Below are 26,032 nucleotides of genomic sequence, written 5' to 3' on the forward strand. Positions count from 1 at the left end.
AATGGTGTCTGACTCTAGTACGTCTTATTTTTCTTCTTTCGTATGCGGCACATGACTGCGGGTCGCATCATTTGTTGGGGGCACAGCTATGCCGCTGATGCAGTGCCCCCTGTAGGTTCGAGCAGGAATTTGGCATCGTTCACCTCCTCTTCACAAAGGATCTTTGACGTCCACCAACTAATGCTGGCTGATGGGACGGGCAGGTTATCGTTCAGGCTGTACGCACATTGATGAATCTCCCTGCCTGCGAAACACGAGGATGACAGTTATAATCTGGGCCGAGATTCAACCCAGGCTAGACAGTTTCGAGGTGAGTGTGCATACCTCTAGGGCCTTGGCTATCCTGTCTATCTGCTCCGGTATGTGCGCCACAGTCCTTTCGTCAGCAACTTGAGTGTGGTCATGAGAGGTGCTAACAGCCCATTTCACTCCACTCATCTCATCACTTGGATGTTGGAACAGGGATATTCCAGTTCCATGGAATAAATCCTGTGCACCAGTTGAACTGAGATTATGGCCTAAAACATACTCATTAACACATCAATTAGAATAGCCTTTCCCATCCCTTCAGGGATGGGCAAGGTGAATGATGCACCCATTTTGCACAGATTGTGGATAATTCATTCCATGATTAAACTGACCTTTTTCCAATGATTTGTCCAATGATTTGTCCAATGCTTTTGTGGAAGACCAAGTTTTTGCAAACAAATCTTTTTTCTGAACTATATGTGAACCCAAAACAGTTCATCTATTTATTTGTTGTTTTTTTTCAATAATATTAGCTTACAAATACGAGTCTGAACCTGAGGATCCGCACTTCCGTGGGTGTATTTACAATGGATGAGGGTGCCATCATTACCTCCACCACCGAAGGTGAAGGAGGTTATGTTTTCACCCCTTTGTGTCTGTTTGTGTACAGGATATCTCCAAAAAGTTGGGGACGGATCCGGATGAAATTTTGTGCACAGGTTCGGTGTGTGACAAGGACAAACTGATGAGATTTTGGTGACTCTCCCGATCCGGATCCAGCTACTAGAATTTTTTAGTGATTCTTCACCATTTAGAGATAGGACCAAAAACTATATATAGCACAATATCTCAAAAAGTTGTGGATGGATTTGGATGAAACTTGGTGGACATGTTGGGTGTTTGACAAGGAAGAATTGATTCAATTTCGGTGAAGATCCGGATCCGCATCCGGATCTGATAATTTTTTAAGTGATTCTTCACCATTGAGAGATAGTACTCAAAAACGATATATAGCATGATATTTCACAAATGTATTGGGCCGGATATGTTATCGTGGATCAGGCATTACGGGGCGGAAGTGTGCGCTCGACAGAGTGCCCTTCAAGTTATTTGTATATTTACTATATGCAATATGCATGCGCAGATATGGTTTTTTTTTTTGTTTCTTCTGGTTTTTTTGCATTGGAACATAACCTGGAAATCTCAATTTAAGAGGATTTGTCAATTTTTTTTAACAATTAAAAGATGCTCATCTATCTTGTATCCCATGATATTTATTATCTTCAAATTAATTGAGGAATGAATAAGATGTGCCCATAGTTCAGGGTGGTCAAAAAAAAGTTGGCCCATGAAAAGTGTTATTAAAACTTCAATTTTATTTCAAAATCAACGAAATTACAGTTACAATTTTTACACAATCTCCTCCTTCCTGAACTTCTTTATCTATTTATACATTGCTTGCCTGGTCAGTGTTGGGATTTTTAATGAAGGTTTAGCACTGTCCCCTCCTTTCTGAACTTGATTTTTAACTTTCTTTGAGTTTCCTTAAGTGACTACGTAAGGAAGTAGATTTCCACCAAAAACGTCTTCTGTTCTGTTGGCCAGAGCATGCTCATCTCTCGTGTAAGGGTCACGAGGTCGACGCCGTATATTCTTTATACGTGAAACACCCTGCAACCCATGCCTGCAGAAAACTGTCTTTTTGGAACGCCTGCCGCATTTTCTATCCAATCATCATGAATATTTGTTAAAAAGTTCTCCATGGGTAGGCACTCCTGTGTTGAAGGTTCTGTGTCAATCGCTAAAGTGGTTGCGGAGAAAACTAATTGAAAAGTGATTGTGGAAGAAAAGAAAGAAAGAAATAAGGAAGGACCTCTGCCGATGTTCCACAACATGGTCAAGGATGGTTGTGGATGCCGATTTAGTAGTAATATTTGTCTGTTGCTGTCTCCACCTTCTCAGCTATATCATACACCTATAATATAAGAGAAGTTAATAAAATTAAGTTGAAGGATAAAAAATGGGGTGCGGGGGGGGGGGGGTGGCGAAGGGGGTGGTCAACTTTATCGCAACAGTAAAGTTGATTGCTGGAACGTCGACTCGTCAGGGAACCAGAGATTAAGTGGCATTTTGGCTTCTGCTCAAACTTGGCATCACCCATGTTGGTATCGTTGCCTCCTTAGACAACATGCACTCATCTAAATGCATGAGGTTGATGACATCAGAACCATTAAGCATTTACTTTTATTAATGTATGGAGAAAAAGCTGATGTAATGGAGCATCATAACATTAACTCAGCCTTGAAGTAATGTTTTTTGCTTTCGTGAGATGTTTGTAAAAACTAGATGACATAAAAGTTTTAAAAAGGAGGCAGTCATCTGAATTGTGTTGTGAAGTTTTATGCACCACCTCCTCCACTGTCCTTCCAGCAACAGCGCTGGAGTTTATAGGAAAGTCGATTCTGTTTGTCCCTTGAATTCACATGAAATGACAACTCATCTATGAAAGAGTCTTTGGTGAACTGAAGTTCAAGCTATATTGTGTGTATAATAAAAATATTTCATTACCTCCACCACTGAAGATGGACGAAGGTTATGTTTTCACCCGTCTGTCCGTGAGCAGGATATCTCAAAATGTTGTGGACGGATTCAGACAAAATGTGGTGGACAGGTTGGGTATGTGATAAGGCCAAATTGATTACATTTTAGTGATTATCCGTATCAGATAATTTTAAGTGATTCTTCACCAATGAAAGATTGGCCCAAAAATGATATATAGCACTGTATCAAAAAGTTATGGGCGAGTAATGACAAAACTTGCTGGATGAGTTGGTTAGGTGACAAGAACAAGCCGATTCAATTTTGGTTATGGTCTGGATCCAGATCCGGCCTATCGGTGAAATATAACACGTAAACCAAGGCCTTTAAGATTATTGGACTCTCCCACGATGACGCTGAGTATGGGCTTATCATATCACTGTCGTAGAGAGGTCGGTGGTCTCTCTTCTGCCACCTCCTTTCTGGTCTTGCACTCTCTGCTCTTTCCATGCTTTGTTCCCTCCCCAGGTTTATGCAGGGCTAACATGGTCCACCATCAACCCACTTCTGGTGAAACTACTTAAATCCAGGATCACTGCTCACCTCCACTCATTTGTTCCTCTTTTTTTTCACCTGTGGAACCAACTTCCACATTCTCTTCAATCTCATTCTGCCATCCAGGTCTTCAAGATGACTGTTCACCATCTCAGATTGTACCCAATCCAAAGCCATGATCATTTCTACCCTTATTAACCCCACCAAAATCCCTCCTCCTTCCAATTTTCCAGTTTTCCCTCCCACACAGTTCAAGGAGTGTGGGATGTGTCAATTATTGATATAATTCTAGCCACTGGGTTTCATTGATTAGGTGAGAGCTGATTGGCTATTCTCTCCATTCCCAGGTGAGAGGTGTGGGTGGGTCTTTCTTTATTTATATATTGACTGCTTTTGACATTTGCACCTGGTACATGCTTGGGAGCCTCATTGGTATGCATTGCTCTCTGTGCTATCGCTGATGATTCGCCAATAAGCGAAGAAACCGGTCCGGTAGCTGAGGGGGTGTGTAGCATTGGGATTCTCATGTGTGTAGGAACTCTGGGAAGGATTCGAAACAGTTAAGCGCTTACCTTGTGTAGGCCTTCTTGGGTTGCTTTATGCAGCTTCTTCAGCTGGAGGAGTGTGGGAGGTGTCATTTATTTATATAATCCGGGTTTAGTTGATTAGGTGAGAGCTGATTGGCTATTCCCTCCATTCACAGGTGAGATGTGGGTGGGTCTTTATATATATATATATATATATATATATATATATATATATATATATATATATATATATATATATATATATATACATACATACATACATACATACATACATACATACATTTCATGTGAATCGTTATTAAAAGCACCTCACCACCTCATAAATCAAAACACCTCACCACACATCGCTATAGAGACAGGCTTGCTAAACAAACTGAGGATAAGTACGCAAGTTGCCATGTTGTCATGAGTTGTACCAAGCAGAATTAAAACATGTTTTGCAAATTTATTTGTAATATTTGTGATATTACATTTTAATAAGCAATTGAAGATGAAAGCGAATATATTGTTACGGCTGTGGAAATTCGCATAGCACCATATAGGTCCTTAGATCAGTTATGCCGATAAGTCTGTGTTCAGATAGATTTCCCCACCGCTGTCTAATGGTAATTATTCGTGTGATCAGGGCTGTGATCTTTGAGTTAGCCGTTTTTCTTTTGCTCTCGATTTTGGACCAATCACACCAACCACCTTCTCCACAACGCCAACCACCAACCTCCTTCACACCAACCACCGTAACCACAACTGCCCAACCACACCACCCTCACGGCCACCACAAAACGCCAGCCACGCCACCATTACAACAACCATGCCACGTTAACCACAACCGCGTTTCCACCTCGGCACAGGGTTGCGAGAAGCCTGGCATTCATCGGGGGAGAAGGGACGACGGCCCCACCCCCCCCCCCCAATGAATAACATCTGCGCCGGCCAGCGCAGCAGGGGGAGAACCCAACAAATAGAGTTATAAAGCGGCACCACTAGCTATGAAGAAACGACGCCCTGGAAAAGGGAAAGAAAGGCCCCGATTCGGCAAGGAAAACGCCCTGCCCCTGTAATTTTCCTCCACCGTGCGCCGCAAAGGGAGGGGCGATGCGCCCTTGAGATAAAAGGACACGAGGTGCTGAGGTCGAGGTCTGTCTGCGGTGGAGGTCTGCAGGTTGTGGCCGCTCTCTCCCTGGGTCAAGGTATGCAGGTCGTGGTCGCTCGCTGAGTCGTCGGCTGCGGGAGGTTGTGGAGGCGTGTAGAAAGGAGGAGAGAGCGCAGCGGAGCCAAGGCGCGTGGCCTGCCGAGCCGTGCCAACCGGGGGTCATGGAGTCGGGACCCCGCGGGCCGCCCCAGCAAAGTGAAGGTAGCCAGCCCGGTCTCGCGGAGCCTCTGCGGTCCACACGGCTCCGTGTTATAAAGACCCCAAGAGGTCCAGTCTACCCCCTTGCCTTTGATGGGGTTATTTTTCCTTGTTTCTTTGTGTGAGAGACGTGGCGCCAAGTCCGATAAGTAGAACTGATAAGTGTGTAAAGAATAAATAGACGGTCATAGCGCTTTGTCTTGCTTGCGTCTTGTCCCTTCCCCCATCCATTGCATAACTGCATGCGTGTTTGCATTCATTGCTTGATTGTATACGTGCATGGTTGTGTACAAATAAATGTGCTTGTTTGAATGTGAACCCGTTCGTTGTGTCCTCTTTCCCCAATTGAACTGCCATCTTGCCCTCGGAATATAGTTGGTTTTTAAATAGCCGGTAAAGCGATCGGGTCCAACGGGAGTCGCGATAACACCCCGCTTGGTTATCCCAAAACGGAGTGAGCTGCATTAAGCGGCTCGTGTCCCAGCGGCCCCGTTGAGGTACAATCTCTCAGTAATCTACCCATGCGATTAATTAGGTATATCGACAATTCGGTGATTGACCCTGTAGCGTGGGTAGAGTGCGGACAAGGTTGTGGTGTGGTTAAGAACACACCCGTGGCTGGTTTTCGGCGTTGCTCCGGAAAGCCGCGACTGGATTGTCCGTTCGGTGGGCGAAGCGGCCGCTATCGGTTAAACGCGGTCGTTCGCACGCTGGCGGGTGGGAAATCTACAACAATATATATTGTTGTGGCCGGGGGTCTGGGGGGGAAGCTATCTCGTGTTCCCACCAGACTCCCCGGAATTGCAGGCTGTCGCACACGGGTAACTCCGTGACGCGGCGGGTCGCTAACTGACCGTGAACGCCAATAACTCAACCACATGACAAGGGGTCCTCCGTCTAAATCGGTTTCCCAATTATAATCATGTGACCTAATTACCGGGGGACACGCCCTCAGTACGCCTTGTCCGAACTGGGTCACCTTACCGGGTCAGATGCAGCCGAGCGACACTGCCAAGGACGTAGCGGCTAAAAGAACAGATCGTTAGGAATAAAGTCCCGGCTAGGCTTGGATACGGACCATGCTGGATCAATGAAAGAAAAGACAAAAACGAGCTGGGAACATTTTGACACAAACATTTATTTTCAATCGAGCAAGGAAAGGTATATGGCACAGTAAATTGGGTTTATTGTTATGTACAGCAGAGGATAGCAAGGAATTTGTGGGGTGGGACAAAAGGCAAGCAATTTACAAAAGCAGACACAGAGCAGACTTATTCTGTTTTCACTTCTACAATCTTAATTTATGCGAAGACAGGTGCCATCACCTACACACACAAACCCGAGGAAGATTAGATAGCGAGAAAGAAAGAGCAGATGAGGAAAAAATGGCTTCGCAATATCTGGCGCGGTTGGTCGACCAATGCAACGTAGTACGTTTCCGGAGAGGTAGAGGGAGAAGTACTGGTGTGGGAGGTGTGGTATCATGCAATATGGGGGGGGGGTGCAGTGTCATGCCAGAGGAAAATGAGATTGCAAGTTAGTAATAATGCTCTTTTGTGCGTCCAAAGGGGATGAGATAGAGGGGTGGAAAGAGAGAAAGGAGAGAAGATGTGTGAGGCAAAATATCCCTAATCTAGTCGTGAATAGGTCTGCTCGTGTAGCGTGTACTTCCGTGGGACGCTCCGCTTCAGCGTTCCCACCTTTAGAGTTGGCGCGTTATCTCTGGCTTAGTCACTTTGCTGGGGCGCGTGGCAACGTGCGCTCCACACTGGTCCTCTGGAATAAGCATGTCTCAGTTGTGCACCAACCGCAAGTGAAGACCCAGCGAAGGGCAGAGGGAGCGAGGAGCAGCCCACACAGAGCCGAGACAAGCAGAGAAGAGAGGTGAAGAAGAGGTCGAGTGGCTCCGCGATCTGCCTTTTATAAGCCCCAGGCGAAGGGTGGGGTGACGACCTAAAGCAACACGCTGTGTCCCAAATCTTGCTTCTTTATTGGTCCACAGCGGCCCTAACCATGCCCTGCCAGGCTTCTGGGGGCCGGAAGCGGTCTCATTCGCACATCCGGCGCAACACGGCTCTGACTCAACATAGTGTATAAGCCGGCAACCTGGCCCCGAACATGCTCCAAATACAGTCTGAATGTTGAATAGCAATACACACCCGCCACCCACGGCCCCTCCTCTCATGAGCCAACATGCATACCCGGGCCCTGTACCAAACTCCCGGATCGCCCTTCCCACGATCCCTCCTTGCTGCCCGACTTGCCGTGTTCTGGCAACTGGACGAGGTTTATATCAATCCTGCGTGCTCACCCAAAACATTCCTGGCGAGATGCGGTTGGCGTTATTAACATCCGTTGCTCGTCCTTGCATCATGCGGTTCGAGTGCAGCCTGAGTTATGCAGCACACCTTTGTTTAGTGGTGAGTTGTATCGATGCAGAGGTACAAGGAGGTGCGGGAATATTTTTCCCGTGTGTGGGAGGTGTTGGTGGTCGAAATGGTGAGTTTTTAGTGAGCAAGGTGAGAAGCTGTTGGAAATTGGCGCACAGATTTGAATGAAATCATGACGTGCCGTGCGTGTGCTGTACAGTGTGTAGTGTTTATGGTTGAGGAAGTTTGTTGGTTCCAAGCCATGGGAGGCATCATAGTGTGCTTAGTACTCATCGCATCTTGCATGGCGTGTATGCTTGCTTATTTAATTTGTACCATGGCTAAAAGGAAGGGGTTGGATTAGAAAGCAGAATAGAAGATAGAGGTATAGTTAATAGACCTAGCTATAAGACCCACACAACGCACTTCGGCCCGTTAACCCACTAGACATGAGAGGAAGGTCTAACTGCATGAAGACTAACAAAATAACTGCCGGGGATCACTGTATGTTGGGTGACGTTGCCTTAGAGGCATGCGGTTTTACAGAACCACAACAATATATATGTATATGTATGTATATGTATATGTATATGTATATGTATATGTATATGTATATGTATATATATATATATACATATACATATATATATATATATATATATATATATATATATATATATATATATATATATATATATATATATCCACCAGCCTGGATCGGCTCACTATGCTCGCCTTTCCACACTTCGCTGCATTGGGACAAACACCGCCACATTATTAAAAACATCTCACCACCACGGTATTTAAAACACCTCACCGCAACATTATTAATGAGGATAAAAACACCTTACCACCACATAATTAAAACCTCACCACCTTGTAACTGCCATGTTATTAAAAATTCCACAGTGCCATGTCATTCAAAACAACTCCTGCTGTGCAATTCAAAACACATCGCCACATGTTGTGAAAGACAGGCTTGTTTTAATTGAGAAGTACACGAGTTGCTGTGTTGTCATGATTTACATTTACGCCAAGCAGAATTCAAAGTTTGGGACGATCTCGCAAAATTTTGAGGGAGTCGTTCATTGACAACACAACACAGCACATGACAGAAGCTGCACATATATATATATATATATATATATATATATATATATATATATATATATATATATATATATATATATATATATATATATATATATATATATATATATGTGTATGTCGATGAAGCAACCATGAAAGGCTACGCAAGGTAATCCCTTTGCTGTTTCAAACTCTTCCCACAGCTCCTTCACAGCTGTAAAGATGTTCACAAATAGTACACACATGAGAATTCCAATACTATACACCCCATCAGCTGCCGAACCAGTTTCATCACTTGTTGGTGAAACATCAGCAACAGTGCAGTCAAATGCATACCAAAGAGGCTCCCTAGCATGCATCGCGTTTAAACATCAAAAGCAGGTTACACATTGTACATACATGCATGTTACACGTGGTACATACTTGGGAGCCTCTTTGGCGTGTGTGTATATATGTATGTATATATATATATATAAACCGGGCGTAGTGGCGTGCGCCTGTAATCCGGCTACTCGGAGGCTTGGGTTGGAGGATCGCTTGAGGACGGGAGCTCTGCGCTGGGCCGTGCTATGAGACGGTGTAGGGCAGCTCGGAATAATGGCGAAACCCAATCCTTATCCCTGTGTCGTAAGAGGTGACCAGGTTTGCATCAGGAAGGGCATCCGGCGTAAAACCTATGCCAAATCAATATGCGGATCATGACTGATGATCCGCTGTGGCGACCCCTAATGGGAGCAGCCGAAAGACGAACAATATATATATATATATATATATATATATATATATATATATATATATATATATATATATATATATATATATATATATTTTTTTTTTATCGTGGATATACTTAATAGTGCTGGTTGGAGTTAAAACATATGCCTAATAGTGCTGGCAACTGATATAATTACCATATATATACTGATTAGTGCTTGCCTTTCACGAAGCCCAGATGTGCTTTTGGGCCAGAGCAGGAATTGTACGTTCATAATTATTATTGCCAAATGATACTATTATTATTGTTCTTAATATTATAAGTATTGATTAATATATGCTTTGTTACAATGTTATTCTTTGTGATATTTATTTTGTCAGTGGAATGTCATGCTGCAGAAGGACCTATTAAGCTGCTCGATACACGTGAACATGACGTGCGTTTTAAAAAAATCAGAATTCTTCTGGATTCTTTGTAGTTAATTAGCTGAATCAACTCAGGAGATCGTTATGATCACTTCAGTGTATCACACTTTATATCAGAAGGCTCCAGTACAGCTCTGCAAAAAACATGACACACACACACACACACATCTCATCGATTTATACTAGATTAATTATTAGTCTACATGCTTTACTTTGAAGGGAAGCCATTAAGCCAGAGAACCTGTCTAGAAGCACTCTTCATTCATTGGTGGATATCACAGATCCCATGGTATCTTTCGCGAATAGTAGGTGAGTTATTGTCGGCACCCTGGACAAATTACAAATTCCTGCCGTTTAAGTATCAGACTTGGCCAGCCAGTTCCAGGAAGAGCTCGGCCATAAGCGTTCCCCCAGCCAACCCCACGAGAAAGTGGGAATAATTGGGGCCGCTGTGGAAGAATCTTTTTTTTTTTTCTTTTACAACATGGAAATATCAAGGTCAAATTTTAACCTTCCTCGTAGAAGGTATTGTTGCGGTCTTCGCGCCCGCCGGCGTGCGACGGCCACGTAACTCGAATCGCAGCACGTCGCCCACCGGACGGACAATCCAGTTGTGACCCTCTCGGACTAACGCCGGGAACCAGTCACGGGTGGACCTTTCGGTCTCACCGCGATCGAGCCAATCAGCCCCCGCGTGGGATAGGGTTGCTCGCCAAATTCGAACTACCTAAGTACCCACGCGGAGGGTAGACCGGGCGATCGCACCTCGCCGCAGGTCGACTTCGGACACGGGCCACTTAAGCGACCCGTTCCGTACTATCAGAATAACCGAGCGGTGTTATCGTCGACCTCGACGGTTCGATTAATTATCGGGCGTATTCAGCCCACTACCAACCCTTTACGTGAAGCAAGATGAGGGTTCAATGGGGGAAAAGACGAAGCGAAGCGGGAGAACAGTTCAACAATAAAGCACATTTATTCGCGGCACACGGGAAGCACACAAATACAATTCCACCAAAAGCACACAAAAAAAAGAAAACACAATTCCATTTACACAAAAAGCAAATATAAAAGTGAAAACACAGTGCAGAGCTAATACCGACTACCGAGCACACGGCAACACTTATACAATTCTACTTCACAGACGGCGCCGACAACACATACCCAAAACCAAGGAAAAGAAATACCCTCAAGAATGAGGCAGGCCTGAGGCCGAGACCGGGTCGGGCCTACCCGTCTGGTGATGAGACGCGGAGCGGCGATGGCCCCGCAACCCGCGGGCCTCGTGGACGGTGTCTGGCAGGGGGTGGGAACGGGGCCCCCTTGGTCGCACTATCTCAGCGCGGGGGGAAACAGGAGGGGGTTGCTGATGCTCGGGGTATAGAGGATCTTTATTATCCCTGGTGTGCGTCTCCACCTCGGCCAGGTCGCGCTGCCGGCCTCCCTCGGGCGTGCAGCTCCTGGCACCGACGCGAGCACCCCCTCGTCCGACTCTCTTCAGCTTCTCCAGCCACTGCAGGCTTCGGGCTCCAGTCTTCCACACTCGTCCCCTCCGTTCCGACTGCTTCTCGTTCTCGACTCCTTCTCGTTCTCGTTTGCGACTCTTTTTCCGTTCTCTCCTTTTGCGACTCTTTTCTGACTGACGAACACCGTCCTTTTATCCCCCCGTAACTTCGCCTTTGACCCCCTCCCTTTGACCTTTCACCTCGCTCCCCATTGGCCCGAGAAAAAGTGGGCGTGAAGGCTTTTTGATCCACAAATTTGCATATATCGATCGCCCTGGGGGCGGGGCCAAATCGCCCCTCGCTCACCGATTGGACGGCAAAAAGTGGGCGTGTCGTTTTTGATCCGTTTTTGAAGCACAAAATCCGTGATTTTGTACACGCTGTTCGACGCGCGTTCTGCATGAGTCCAACACCGGTACCCACAGCGGGGCAAGAACGGTGGCGATGCTACGGTTGTGAGGTGTGCGTGAAGGTCGTGGCGGTTGTGGTGAAGCGGTGGTTGTGGTCGGTGGTTGATGTTGTGGTTGTGATCATGGCGGTTGGTCCAAAATAAAGATAGTAAAAGAAAAACGGCTATCCTGAAGAGTCGCAGCACGTATAAATGACATGTATTCCCACTAGACAACGGGTTTGGGCCTAACTACACATGCACTTACCGAGATACCTCACCGAAGGGACCTGAATGGTGGTTTGCGAATCTGGTAACCACAACACTACCCCCTTCCCTTTTTACAGACTCGTCCCGAGTCGTCAAATTTTCGTGTGCCATCATGTGTAGTTTTCCCCTAGTACACTTTACCTACGGATCCCTGAGTGCGACATTCATGGTATTCGTGTCCCCAAAATAAATAACCTGAGGGCTGCGTAACTATCTAAACAAACTCACTCACACGGACGACTTAAATAAAATTGCCGGCGCTAAGACATACATGCCGGGGCGCACTCATATGTACAGTACATCTTAACCTTAACTTACAAATTTTACACTAAACCATGGCCCAGGATCATTGAACTCTGCAAAAGAAAGCAGTTAGCAGGGAGCCAGGCTGCCCACATGCAGTCTCTGGCTCAAACAATGCAGGTGACAGGGAACGTGGCTGGCTGCTCACACGCAGTCCAAGGCCTTCCCTTTTGAACTGAACTCAGTGAACCACAACGGTGCTTGGGCTGCACAACGCAGTCTCCGTGCCAGCTCAAGTGGCACACGCAATGAGCACAACGAATGGATGCATGAACGGTTTGAACTGAATGCAGTGAACCACAACGGTGCATGGGCTGCACAAACGCAGTCTCCGTGCCAGCTCAAGTGGCACACGCAATGAGCACAACGAATGGATGCATGGACACAAACACGGTGCACGGGCCGCCACTGCAGGCCCGTGTTGTAGCTGCCAACAGGGCAGTTCTTGCAGCTTGCAAACTGTTGCCTTGCGGATCCTGGCGCACATGGAAATGAACAGGGGGGGCAAAGCAAAAATTGAACGGGGCTGGTGAACGTGGGCAGTGGGCATGGCATGGCAAAGGTGAGCAGGCAAACACAGCCCGCAGAAGAAGGCCGCTGCTGGCAAACACAGCCCGCAGATGAACTGGCCGGCACAGGCCTTGAAGTACAGCAGCTGCAGACGAAGTGGCCGGCACAGGCCTTGAAGCAAAACACGGCCAGCCGATGAAGTTGGCCAGCCTTTGCCGTTCAATGGAGGTTGGTGGAGGGAGTGCGGTGGTGCTGGCCACTTGGAAGGCGGGCTCGGACCTACCTACCTGTCTCCCTCCCAACCTATCGCCTTTGCCTGTCACTGTACATACCCACTCCCTTAATTTGTCAAACCCCAATTTAGCCCCAACTTATTTTTTTGTTGTTTTTATTTTTACTTCCCCACTATAAATCGTCCCCTAACCCCCTTTATCGTCCTTGTTCGGCTAACCTATCCTGTCACCTAGCCTACTCCCAACCCCTACGTTCCCTTCCCGGAGGGGAACAAGGGAGAGCTAGCGTCCTGTGTCGAGGCCCAACGAAGCCTCAGAATGGCCTCCCCAGAGTTCGGCGATCTAACCCAAAGTGGGTCCAGCGGCCCACAACGAGAGCGAGGGGATGGATGGTGCGGAGGGGTACATCTCCTAATCTACCCTAACCATTTAACTGTTAAACTACCCCGGGGCTTTCAACAAGCGCCTCTCGCTTAAACTATTGGTTCTAACAACCCAGATTCCCGTCGCCTGTGTTGGTGTCCTCACAATTTCGGGCCTCGCCCCCAATTTTCTCTCCGTGCCCTCACACGGTCTCCTGGCTGGGACACGTGGCTCCCTTTGGCAGGCACGACCCTCTGCCGAATCTCCCGCTATGGCACCCCCGGGCACTACACTGCCTCCGAGCCTACCAGCTCCCTAACACCGGGGAGTGCCCCCATGGCACCTCCCCTGAAACGCACACGTGGCAGGCCGGCCTCCCGGGCCCCTTTCCGAGGGTCACCCGTGCCCACAACACTGCCCACGCGGCTAATGGCGCCCCGGGCCCCCGCACCAAGCAGGCGCACCCGTGCCCACTACTCTATCCCGGCCCCCATGGGCCCATGGCCTACCGCGGCCGACTAGCCTGGTGCCCGGGGTACCCACTCAGCGATACTCACCTTTCGCAGCCACGCTCCCAAGCCCGTCAACAGGGCTCCTGCACCCCTCCAAATGGGTCTCGAGCCTACTTTCCCACCAACAACAAAACGACCTCCATTTTTCAATTTGACTAACCCAGCTAACTCACTCTACACTGACCCCGGGGTCCCTTGGGCGGGAGTCACTCCTCCCCCCAATCACTCATCGCACCATGCATTCCCCATTCGCTCCATACACACAGACCCGCTGGCCTCACTCACTCACCAAGTACTCACCTCACAACTCACCAACAACTCTTCAACACACACACCGCTGAACTCTGCCATCCTTCTAACTACCTCCCCTAACTAACTCGTGCTCCCACGTCGTCCCTTATACTATAGCACGTTCCTTTTAACACTACGTAGCTAAACTACGTCAACTCTACACACTCACTGTCTGTCACTGTCTCCAAAATAATCCCATTTTATTTCCCAACCTAGATCTGGCTACAATCCCTCTAACTAATCCATTCCACGGACTCCATGAGGACTTACCCCTGCCCCATGAAGTCGGTCTAACTAAGCTAACCCTTCCCCCTAACTAGTTTTCATCCTGTGCCCAGGGTAAGGGGGTCTTTCACCCCTTGCCCAGGAATCCTGTACACCCGAAAGTGAGGCTTGCTTTTTCTTTTTTTTTTTTCCCATGCGCAGCACCTGCGCGGCAACTCAGAGCTCGCGCACTTTGCACCTGCCCGTGACGTCATGCAGCTGCACGTGTTCCTCGTCCCTCCTTGGACGGGACCATCCGGCAGAGATACCCCTCCTGCCGGATTCCAACCCCACGTGCAGCCATGGCGTCACCGTGCGCATAAAAAAAACAAGCCCCACCTCTCGAGGGGTTTCCCACGCGAACACATGTGCTTTGCCCGTTGGAGCTTAACACACACGATCGCGTGGAGAACCCGTCCGGTCCAAATCCGTTTACCTGCCTAAACTTTGTCCGTCCGCGGGATCGGCAAATCCACCGCGTGCGTTTCCGGACCGGGACTTCACTCTCGCAAGCGAGCACGTGGTGGTCTCGTGCGTTGCACAGCACGAACCGCGTGCTCACTGCTGGGTGAACCCGGCACGGTCCTCGAAACAACCACAGCCGCTACTCGGCTTTCGTTTCTCCCATGTCGCCGTCTCCGTCTCCATTCCACACACGCATACCTGCGTGTTACGACGCACACAGTCCACACCATCACATTCACACCGGGAGACGCGGCTGCGTGCTCCCGCATGCCAACCGACATCTCCCTCACATACCGCTCTCTCACACACACGGTCTCCCTGGCACACAGCGACCTTGCACACGGCCGTTCACTCACGCGTGCCTCACTACTCACACAAACCATACTACTCACACGTGGTGCTCTATTCACTCGCGCGGGGGCACTCACCCGCGGTGCCTCACCCACACACGCGAGGGCACTCAACCGCTGTGCCTCATCCACACACCGTGCCTCACTCATACACGCGGGGGCACTCACCCGCGGTACCTCACTCATACACACGGCGACACTCACACACGCGGTCTCTTCCACACAACGTCCCTCACTCATACACGCGGGGGCACTCACCCGCGGTTCCTCACTCATACTGGCCGTTTCACTCACACACACGGCCTCTTCCACACACGGTTCCTCATCCACACACGGTGCCTCATCCAAACACGGCGTGCTGGGAAGCACGCACTCCAGCACCATCGCCACCACACCACTCACACACGGGGTCGCTTCCACACACGGGGACGCACTCACACCTTGCACCACACACACAGGGACAACCACACTGGGGATTCGTGTCCCCACAAGGGTCTCCGGGGCCTCTACACCCCCCAAGCTCTCCGTGCACCCGTCCACAGCACTCGTCCCCTCAACCTCGCAAAGCACGACCGAACTCACCTGGTCGTGACTCGCCTCAAGGGGGCATACTCCCTCCCCTTGTTCCTGGAGGAGGTCATCCAGCTGCTCGCACCGGGTCCCCACACGCTCCGCGAGCTCACCCCCATTGTCCTCCACTACCTCCGTGTGTGTGTGCGCGTCACTTACCCCGTCTTCATCGTGTTTATTGGTCTCTGCTTCTTTCTGGCGTCTTTCCCTTATCTTTATGTAGGTCAACCTTGCTTTCTCTTTAAGTCGCTCCCGTCCTTCCCTGTTTTTCACTCCTTGCTCTTTCACGATCTCCGCGTACCTCATCCTTGCTCTCCGTATTAATTGTTCTTTTCTCTCCCTCGCAATTACTTTCACCTCGTCTCTTGTCTCCCGAATTACTTTTTCCTTACCCGCCTCCACCGCGGGCCTGTCAGCCGTTGCACCCCCTTCCAGCTCGTTTGTTCCGACACGTGGAGTCGCCATTTTAAGTTCCCTGCTTACAGCCTTCATGCCCGCCTGCAGGCATTGGCCCATGTTCTGCGTCTCACCCCGGAACTTTTTCATCTCTTCCCTCATTTGCTGTGTATTCGCATCCATCGTCGTTTTCACTTCATTTGTATTTGTATCCATCTTTTCGTTCATGCCTTTCATTTCCGCATTCATTTGTGCCAGCATGGTGAATAGCTGGGCCATGCCGGATGCACTCAGCTGAGCCGTTTCGGCAGGGGTTGGGGAAGGGTTTTGGTGGAGAGGGGGGGGAGGTGTCATACACCGCGGCCGCTGCCGCACCCACCTCGGGCCCTGGGTTCAGTTGGGCGAGTCCGTGTTCCTGCACAATCAACATTTCCTGCTCGGGGATTCCATCCTGGACCATGGATTCTACATTACTACACATATACATTTCTAATACCCCCGGCTCCCGCTCGCCTTGAGACGCCATCTTGCTTCTCTTAAAGGGTTAATTTGCTCGCTCGTAATTTGGAGGGAATCGGGGGTCGCTTCTCTCACCCCTGGACCGATTCCCGTGAATTTAGCCGGAGACAGGAGAGCCTGTTTTCCTGTTCTCCGATACCAGTGCCGCGAGGAGGGCGATGAATTTGTATCGCACGACCTGACACCAGTGTTGCGGTCTTCGCGCCCGCCGGCGTGCGACGGCCAGGTAACTCGAATCGCAGCACGTCGCCCACCGGACGGACAATCCAGTCGTGACCCTCTCGGACTAACGCCGGGAACCAGTCACGGGTGGACCTTTCGGTCTCACCGCGATCGAGCCAATCAGCCCCCGCGTGGGATAGGGTTGCTCGCCAAATTCGAACTACCTAAGTACCCACGCGGAGGGTAGACCGGGCGATCGCACCTCGCCGCAGGTCGACTTCGGACACGGGCCACTTAAGCGACCCGTTCCGTACTATCAGAATAACCGAGCGGTGTTATCGTCGACCTCGACGGTTCGATTAATTATCGGGCGTATTCAGCCCACTACCAACCCTTTACGTGAAGCAAGATGAGGGTTCAATGGGGGAAAAGACGAAGCGAAGCGGGAGAACAGTTCAACAATAAAGCACATTTATTCGCGGCACACGGGAAGCACACAAATACAATTCCACCAAAAGCACACAAAAAAAAAGAAAACACAATTCCATTTACACAAAAAGCAAATATAAAAGTGAAAACACAGTGCAGAGCTAATACCGACTACCGAGCACACGGCAACACTTATACAATTCTACTTCACAGACGGCGCCGACAACACATACCCAAAACCAAGGAAAAGAAATACCCTCAAGAATGAGGCAGGCCTGAGGCCGAGACCGGGTCGGGCCTACCCGTCTGGTGATGAGACGCGGAGCGGCGATGGCCCCGCAACCCGCGGGCCTCGTGGACGGTGTCTGGCAGGGGGTGGGAACGGGGCCCCCTTGGTCGCACTATCTCAGCGCGGGGGGAAACAGGAGGGGGTTGCTGATGCTCGGGGTATAGAGGATCTTTATTATCCCTGGTGTGCGTCTCCACCTCGGCCAGGTCGCGCTGCCGGCCTCCCTCGGGCGTGCAGCTCCCGGCACCGACGCGAGCACCCCCTCGTCCGACTCTCTTCAGCTTCTCCAGCCACTGCAGGCTTCGGGCTCCAGTCTTCCACACTCGTCCCCTCCGTTCCGACTCCTTCTCGTTCTCGACTCCTTCTCGTTCTCGTTCTGCTGACTCCTTTTCCGTTCTCTCCTTTTGCGACTCTTTTCTGACTGACGAACACCGTCCTTTTATCCCCCCGTAACTTCGCCTTTGACCCCCTCCCTTTGACCTTTCACCTCGCTCCCCATTGGCCCGAGAAAAAGTGGGCGTGAAGGCTTTTTGATCCACAAATTTGCATATATCGATCGCCCTGGGGGCGGGGCCAATTCGCCCCCTCGCTCACCGATTGGACGGCAAAAAGTGGGCGTGTGTCGTTTTTGATCCGTTTTTGAAGCACAAAATCCGTGATTTTGTACACGCTGTTCGACGCGCGTTCTGCATGAGTCCAACACCGGTACCCACAGCGGGGCAAGAACGGTGGCGATGCTACGGTTGTGAGGTGTGCGTGAAGGTCGTGGCGGTTGTGGTGAAGCGGTGGTTGTGGTCGGTGGTTGATGTTGTGGTTGTGATCATGGCGGTTGGTCCAAAATAAAGATAGTAAAAGAAAAACGGCTATCCTGAAGAGTCGCAGCACGTATAAATGACATGTATTCCCACTAGACAACGGGTTTGGGCCTAACTACACATGCACTTACCGAGATACCTCACCTAAGGGACCTGAATGGTGGTTTGCGAATCTGGTAACCACAACAGTATGTTCATTTAAATCAATAGGCCTGGTGTTGGCTTAACCGTTAGGATAGCTGGCGTAAAAACATAATGTCTTGAGTTCAGGCTCCTGTCAGCCTGTTGAATGAACACCAGGTAGGGTTGACTCAGCCTGTCATCATTCCGAGGTTGGCAAAATGAGTACGAGCTTACTGGTCACAGATGCATTGCATCAGCAGCTCAGCCGTGCCCCCCAGAAAATGATGCAGCCACAGGCTGTATTCGAATAAATAAATAAATGTCAATCAATAATTTCAGGAAATGTATTTACGTTTCCCAAACATTCATGTTGTTGAACAATTCCATTTTTATTTCAAAAAAATTTTTTGACACTCATCTGCATTATGACAATAACCAAAAAATGTTCTACCCCTTTTTTATTTAAAATGTGAATGTATATCCATTGCTTCGAAATGTGAAAACGGCAATTGATTTGTGATGTAAAATACAAACTACAAGTGTCTACATATATGGGATTGCTGTTCCTGCCAGTATGAGATCATTTACTAATATTCTTCCATCTGTGTCTTCATTCCAACACAGTCAAGCCGGAGGACAGATTGCAGCGCAGATGTTGCAGGTGAGGTGTGTGTGTGTGTGTGTGTGTGTGTGTGTGTGTGTGTGTGTGTGTGTGTGTGTGTGTGTGTGTGTGTGTGTGTGTGTGTGTGTATATATGTGTGTGTGTGTATATATATGTGTGTGTGTGGTCGATTGTTATCTTGTTATCTCCATGTGCAGTTTTCAGAAGGTGGAACAGGGTCCTCCTAGGTCTCATAGTATCCACCTCCATTTCAGTAACAGATCATGATTCGTGATTGTGAAGTTTTCTTCTTCATAAAATTTTGTGCCGAGGGCTCTCTTCCGGATTGTCACTGAGCCCTGGTTAGTCTTCAACTGCAGTTTGTGTGTAGTAATCTTCTCAGGGATAGTTTTTAATATCTCCTTGAGGTTCTTTTTATCATTCCCGTTGTCCCAATTATCACTGGCACAATTTCGGCATTCTTCAGCTTGAGATAATGGTATTTGGTCATTTTTCTTGATTTCTGCATTGTTTCAACAAAAAATGTTTCCTATGTTTTTGCCGGATGGGATTACCAGGTTGTACATTTGCGTTATTTTCAATTATCGCTTTTGGTTCATGCTTCTATGAGTTTTCTGAAACTGGGATATTAAAATTTTTGCAGGTGTGTCAGTGGATTACTCAACATACTTTGTTGTGTCTTTGTGTATACAGCTGTTCTGATAGTTTTTTTTTTACATCCCGATAGGAGGTGACTCATGCTTTTTGTTTCTACCTTGTAAAACCTACTCTTATCCGATTGACTCAGTCCTGCCATTTTATTAAAGCCATTCGTATAGTCTACATGGTCTTTGTCATTTACGGGTGACCCTCGTATAACGCGTATCCTGATAATGCGTTTTCACTACAGCGTGGATTTAATACAACACCAACAACTTCACTCCGTCATTCTGTGTGAGTCGTTCATGCTCCATCACTCACAGCGGCCAAAGCTATGGCTGCAAACTATGTAACAAGTGGCATTGGAGATAATGATCAAGTGAAGAAGAAGTCAAAGTCTCATTCATTGGAGTTGAAATTAAATGTTTTACATCGGATTGATGGAGGTGAGCGCAGCATTGATATTAAAAGAGAGAAGGGACTTCTTGATTCTACAGCGAGAACCGTTCATGACAATTGTGATAAAATCTGTAAGAGAGCTCAGCCAACAACATATCTTCGTGTTACCAGAACTGCAAGATCTCAGCCTGATGCTATTGAGAAAATAGTCAAGATGCTGATCACGTGGATAGAGCATCAGAGCCAACAGAACATGCCCTTGTCTGGAATGATCATTCAAGAGAAGGTGAGGAGTTTGTATGGTGATCTAACAAAAGTTACCAATGATCCAGTACCTTTTGCCGCCAGTCATGGGTGGTTCAAGCGCTTCAAGAGTCACCATGCGTGCCACAATCTCAAGTTGACTAGGGAAGCGGCTGCTGCATACCATGCTGCTGCCGAATAATTTCCAGCTGTCTTCAAATCGGTGATTGCAGATGGAGGTTACACATCAAGCCAGGTCTTTAAGCTCAATGAAACTGGACTATTGGAAACTCATGTCCAGCTGCACTTTCATCTCCATAGTCTTCATCTCCATCAACTCTGGCCTGAGGCAATGATTGAGTTCAGAGGTTTCATGCAGGCTGAAGTCGGTGAAGCAAGGCAACAGATTGTGGACATGGCCCTGCAAGTGGGATTTGAGGAAGTCGACGAAGATGATGTTGAGCCAAAGGATGTATGTATAACTTAGATAAATGCATACACAGGAACTCGCATTTAGATTATCAAATAAATAGCCTAACTGAGTGTGATCTTGTGGTGGTATTTGTTGAACTTCTTAGGAACCTGCTAAGTGAGTTTTTTTTTCTTTTTCTCCACCTTTGTGTTTGCACTGCATTGAACCCACCTGGGAGGGGTTGGAATCTGGTTAATGGTTCTCCAGTATTCCCTGCAGCATGGAAGGTTACTGCTGTCTATCTAGGATGAATGAAAAAGGGGAGTTTAATTGATTTCCTGTTTCTTAGTGTCGTTCTAAAGCATTCAACAATTTTACAATCACAATTGGGATAAATCTACCTGACCAAAAACATATACAGCATGTAAAGTGAACAATGGAATACTAGTGACCTCATTAATTAGGCAAATTTTGATATTGTTACGTGGAAGAGTGGGATCCATAGTGAGAATGTAGTGATCCTCAAGTATGGACCATTTGTTTCAAATAGGTTTGAACGCCATGTAACAGAGACCTGTTTGGCTAAGTTGTACACATGTACACTGAGGGGAGGGCAGTGAGTGTAACTTTTAGGATAGACAGGGTAAGGTTGTGTGTGTGAAACTTCTCCGCAAAGGGGGCAGGGCCAAGTGAGGACTTCTCGCCACAAAAAGGCACAATGGAAGCACTTGTGCTTCAAATGAATTGTTTGGCTGTTGTGAGCAAGCCATTACGGCGAGGTAGGAAGTGGAGCCGGAATGCCAAATCCTGCCAACATCAGACTGTGATAAGCTTTAGAGCTGCAGGAACATTCTGGATGGGGGTGGGATGAACGTTTGTGACTTTCAACATGGAACATTTATTGCACATGACTTGGTGTTTCGAAATTTGTCTGATTGTAATGCACGTTCTTTCCGAACTTTAATATGTTACAAATCTTGTGCCAATTGTTTTTTTTTAATTTCCCAATAAATTGAGAGATGTCCCTTTAAAAGTGGAATCTGCGATTATAATCGAGGAACCCAAGTTGCTTTTGCCCAGCCATGCAATCACTTGCTCTTGTTTGTTTATCTATTTATTTATTTATTTATTTAATGTTTGAGGGTAAACAACCGAGATTTAGCTGATGAAGCCCGTTTTAGGTTCACACCTAAAAGTTACCATTGTTTGCAATGCAGCTCCCTCCCCAATGATAGCTTGTAGTTTAGCTTGACTCCACCTGGGGTCAAACCGACAGTTCAACCGTGAGTGTGCTACCAACATAGCTATCCTTCCTCCAAGATTAAGTGAACTTTGGCAAAGGAACATCAATTTGGCCTATACATCTCCTTGAATATTTCCTCTGTGTTGCTTTTTCATGATCTGGACATATGATTTATTTATTTTTATGGGAGCAGCACGAGTTAAGGAAACTATCGATATATACCTTTGTTTTTTTATTTGCCACCATGTTTTTTTTCTAATTACCGTACTTATTTTTGTTGGATTTGTTTTATTGACAGGCATGTACGTGAGCAAATTTGTAGATACTAAGTAGAGGTTACAGTAGGGTCAATGTAGTGCATTTTCCATGTCTCCTGTAGTAACTATTCTTGGCCAATGATATTGTTATCTTGCTTTGTCCATTGACTCGCGTCCTTTTGCTTCATGTAAAAGTACGGTGATGTCGTCTTGGTGTTCTTGTCCTACATGTACTATATATACACAAACAAGCTCATGGGCCCCATGCCCAATTTTTCTTGCATTCTGTTCGTAACAAAAAAAATGCAAGTTTGAAATTCTAAGGATGGGAAAACTGTGTGTGTGTGTGTGTGTGTGTGTGTGTGTGTGTGTGTGTGTGTGTGTGTGTGTGTGTGTGTGTGTTCCTCGAACACAAACATTTTTGAGGGGAACAACGTAGAGAACTCGGACACCAACTACAACTAAGTGATGGTTGGCCCAGACCATGAAGCTGTGACCCGGCAATAAGGTTTTTTTTTTTTTTTTTTTTTTTTTCTTTTTTTCGGAATTTGCGTCGTTGTTCCTCCACCCTCAATAGCCCCTCCCTTTGGCAAGGATCAGTGGTTAAACCACTTGCACTATGCCACGTGTACAGGTAAAAACTAAGTCATCTGCTCACCCTTGAGGCATGGAGGGGGGGAGCGGGGGTGGTTTAAATTTTTTTTTTTTTTTACCCATGACCTAATCCTGGGTATTCTGAGCACATGTGCAAAATCTGAGGGAAATTGCCAAGCAGTTTTCGATTCTGTAAGGTTTCGAGAATTTCCAATTTTTGGTGTGATAAGAAAAATAAAATGCCTTAAAAGTCAATTCAACCATCAGCACTGCATGGTAAGTCAGCAGAAATTAGTACAGTAAGGGTGCATGATGTGACTTGCAGGAGTCTATCATGCATCCTGCCTCGCACAGCCAATCAGCAGCATCTTGCAACTTGTCCACAAGAAGCAAAATCCATGATTGCTTTGTCTGGGCATTTATTGAGACAAGTACGTGCCCGTAGGTGAGTGCCAGTATGTGCAGCCTCTCTCTCTCTCTCTCTCTCTCTCTCTCTCTCTCTCTCTCTCTCTCTCTCTCTCTCTCTCTCTCTCTCTCTCTCTCTCTCTCTCTCTCTCTCTCTCTCTCTCTCTCTCTCTCTCTCTCTCTCTCTCTCTCTCTCTCAAACCTCGAAAAGGCACATCCGTGGGTCCCAAGCAATATTCCTGGAAAGTTTCAATCGTGCAAAAGAAATAATGAAAAATAAATAAACATTAATTGTGATGTCATTCGTGATGTCATAGCACCATGTCTTGTCATTGGTCGACAGATAAATGGCCGTAACTTGGGAACCGCTCGTCCGATTAATATCAAACCTTGAAAAGGCACATCCGCGGGACCCCGGCAATATTCCTGGCAAGTTTCAATCAGATCGGACCGTCAATCGTGCAAAAAATAAATAAATAAATAAATATACATTAATTGTGACGTCATTCGTGATGTCATAGCACCGTGTCTTGTCATTGGTCGACAGATAAATGGCCGTAACTTGGGAACCGCTCGTCCGATCGATATCAAACCTCGAAAAGGCACATCCGCGGGTCCCCGGCAATATTCCTGGCAAGCTTCAATGAGATCGGACTGGCGGTCGTCGAGAAACAGCGGTCGCAGACAAACAGACAGACACACACACAGAGATTGCTGGAATTTTTGATAAATGAATAATGAAACTTTATTTTTTGTTGTTGTGTCCAAATCAAAAAAATTTTGATTCTGCACTGCCTGGGTTCTTGTCGAGGAATATGGTACCATTTTTTACTTTGTATGACCAGTTGTTTGGGATGAGATGCAAAACGGCCACACACACACACACACACACACACACACACACACACACACACACACACACACACACACACACACACACACACACACACACACACACACACACACACACACACACACACACACACACACACACACACACACACACACACACACCCATCCTGATCTGGATCTGAAATTTTAAAAAGTGATTCTTCACCATTGCGAGATGGAGCCAAACTATACATAGCATGATATTTCAAAAAAGTTGTTGACTGATTCGGACGAAACTTGGTGGATGAGTTGGTTAGGTGACAAGAACAAGCTGATTAGACTTTGGTTCAGGTATCAACGAAGCGTTGATTATGTTTACCACCATGGTAAATGAGGTTTCGCTGACGTTTTGAGCATTAGCCCTTCTTCAGAGCAAAAGCTTTGGGCTCGTACTCTGATCAAATTCCAGGTTCCCTGAAAGTGGAGTGTAGGGTTGAGCAATCTGCTTATTTTGAAGCATTACTCATCTATAACTTCTCCTTTGATCCTTTGAGGCTGCACTGTTTGAGGAATAATTATACAGTGAATTTACATTTGCAATTGTTTTGCAAAAATGAAAAGATAGCAAATGCCCAACTGCCAACGTGGCTCCTTTCACCGCCTTAATTCGAAAGGTTGTCAAAGTCAACACAGCTGCTTAACTTGAATACCTCACCACACCTCATTTTACTTAAACCAACCCTACCCAGGGGCAATACTGGTTATTAGCGTGTATAAGAACAAACAAATACAAAATAATCAGAAGATTATGTTCTCCAAAGTTCGTGTGACTCCCAGCACCGGCCACACTCATGATTGACCGACACCACCAAATATATATTTTATGGCACCTTGTTGAAGAAACTTTCTCCCCATAACGAAAGGCCTCTATTGCTGTTGAAGGCAATGTTTCATTCACTCCCCCATCGTATATTTTTAGTACTTTGAAATCTAGTTTTTAAAGACTGTTGATTGGCCTCTTCATAATAAACTTTGCCTCTTTGTAAGGCTCACCCTATAGCTTGGGGTGTGGGGGGGGGGAAAAGAGGTGCTGTCAGGATGGCCTCAAAGTACGCACTCACCTTGCAAATTTCAAGGTGGCTGAGGATCGTTTTACCCTTCTTCTATGTGGCAATACAGCAGGCACCTTCATCATGCTCTCAGTGATCCAACAGCCATCGCAAGTTCTACATCCACATCTTTCTAAACCTCCCCCTCCCCCCATCATCATCATCATCCTTGTGTTTTCTATTTTCAGCAGAATGCAGTGCTAACAGTTCTTAATATGTTTGTCCTCACCCACCTCGCTATTTTGTAATAAATTTAAAAGGTAAAACTCTTGTTTAATTCCTTTTGCCACCGAAGGTGGAAGGAGGTTATGTTTTCACCCCTTTCTGTCTTTGTTTGTCTGTTTGTTACTTGCAAAATCGAAGATTTTTCAAATATATTTCAGTAGATTTTGTGTTCTGTCTGTTTGTTAATCACCTTCAGGTCACAATTCTAAACCGATCATCATGAAACTTTACCAGGTTGTTGAGGTAGTCTCAACTGAGAAGCCTATTAATTTTGAGGTCAAAGGTCATATTTCTAAAATCGTCAATTTTTTCATCCGATTGACTTGAAAGTTGAACAACATTTGCATATTGCATCACTGAATTGGGAAACCAAGTATTTGAGGTCAAAAGGTCAAACTTCTAAAATCATCAATTTCAATCTGAAAAATAATCAATTTTCATCCGATTGACCCGGGCTTTA

At 46.9% G+C, this 26,032-nt stretch overlaps 1 protein-coding gene and 1 pseudogene across 1 annotated transcript in view; both read left to right on the forward strand.

Annotated features, from left to right (window-relative positions):
- LOC147020278 (calpain small subunit 1-like) overlaps positions 1-26,032 on the forward strand; it is a 52,033-nt gene that overhangs the window by 1,592 nt on the left and 24,409 nt on the right. Inside the window, exon 2 of the mRNA XM_085895530.1 lies at positions 19,218-19,254. Coding sequence (XP_085751656.1) covers positions 19,218-19,254 — 37 coding nt within the window. The remainder of the gene's footprint in view (positions 1-19,217; positions 19,255-26,032) is intronic.
- On the forward strand, positions 9,173-9,313 carry LOC147020279 (signal recognition particle RNA; annotated as a pseudogene).

Source organism: Eptatretus burgeri, chromosome 9 (assembly GCF_056783735.1).
Source record: "Eptatretus burgeri isolate ZD-2024b chromosome 9, Ebu_testis_v1, whole genome shotgun sequence".
Lineage (NCBI taxonomy): Eukaryota > Metazoa > Chordata > Myxini > Myxiniformes > Myxinidae > Eptatretus > Eptatretus burgeri.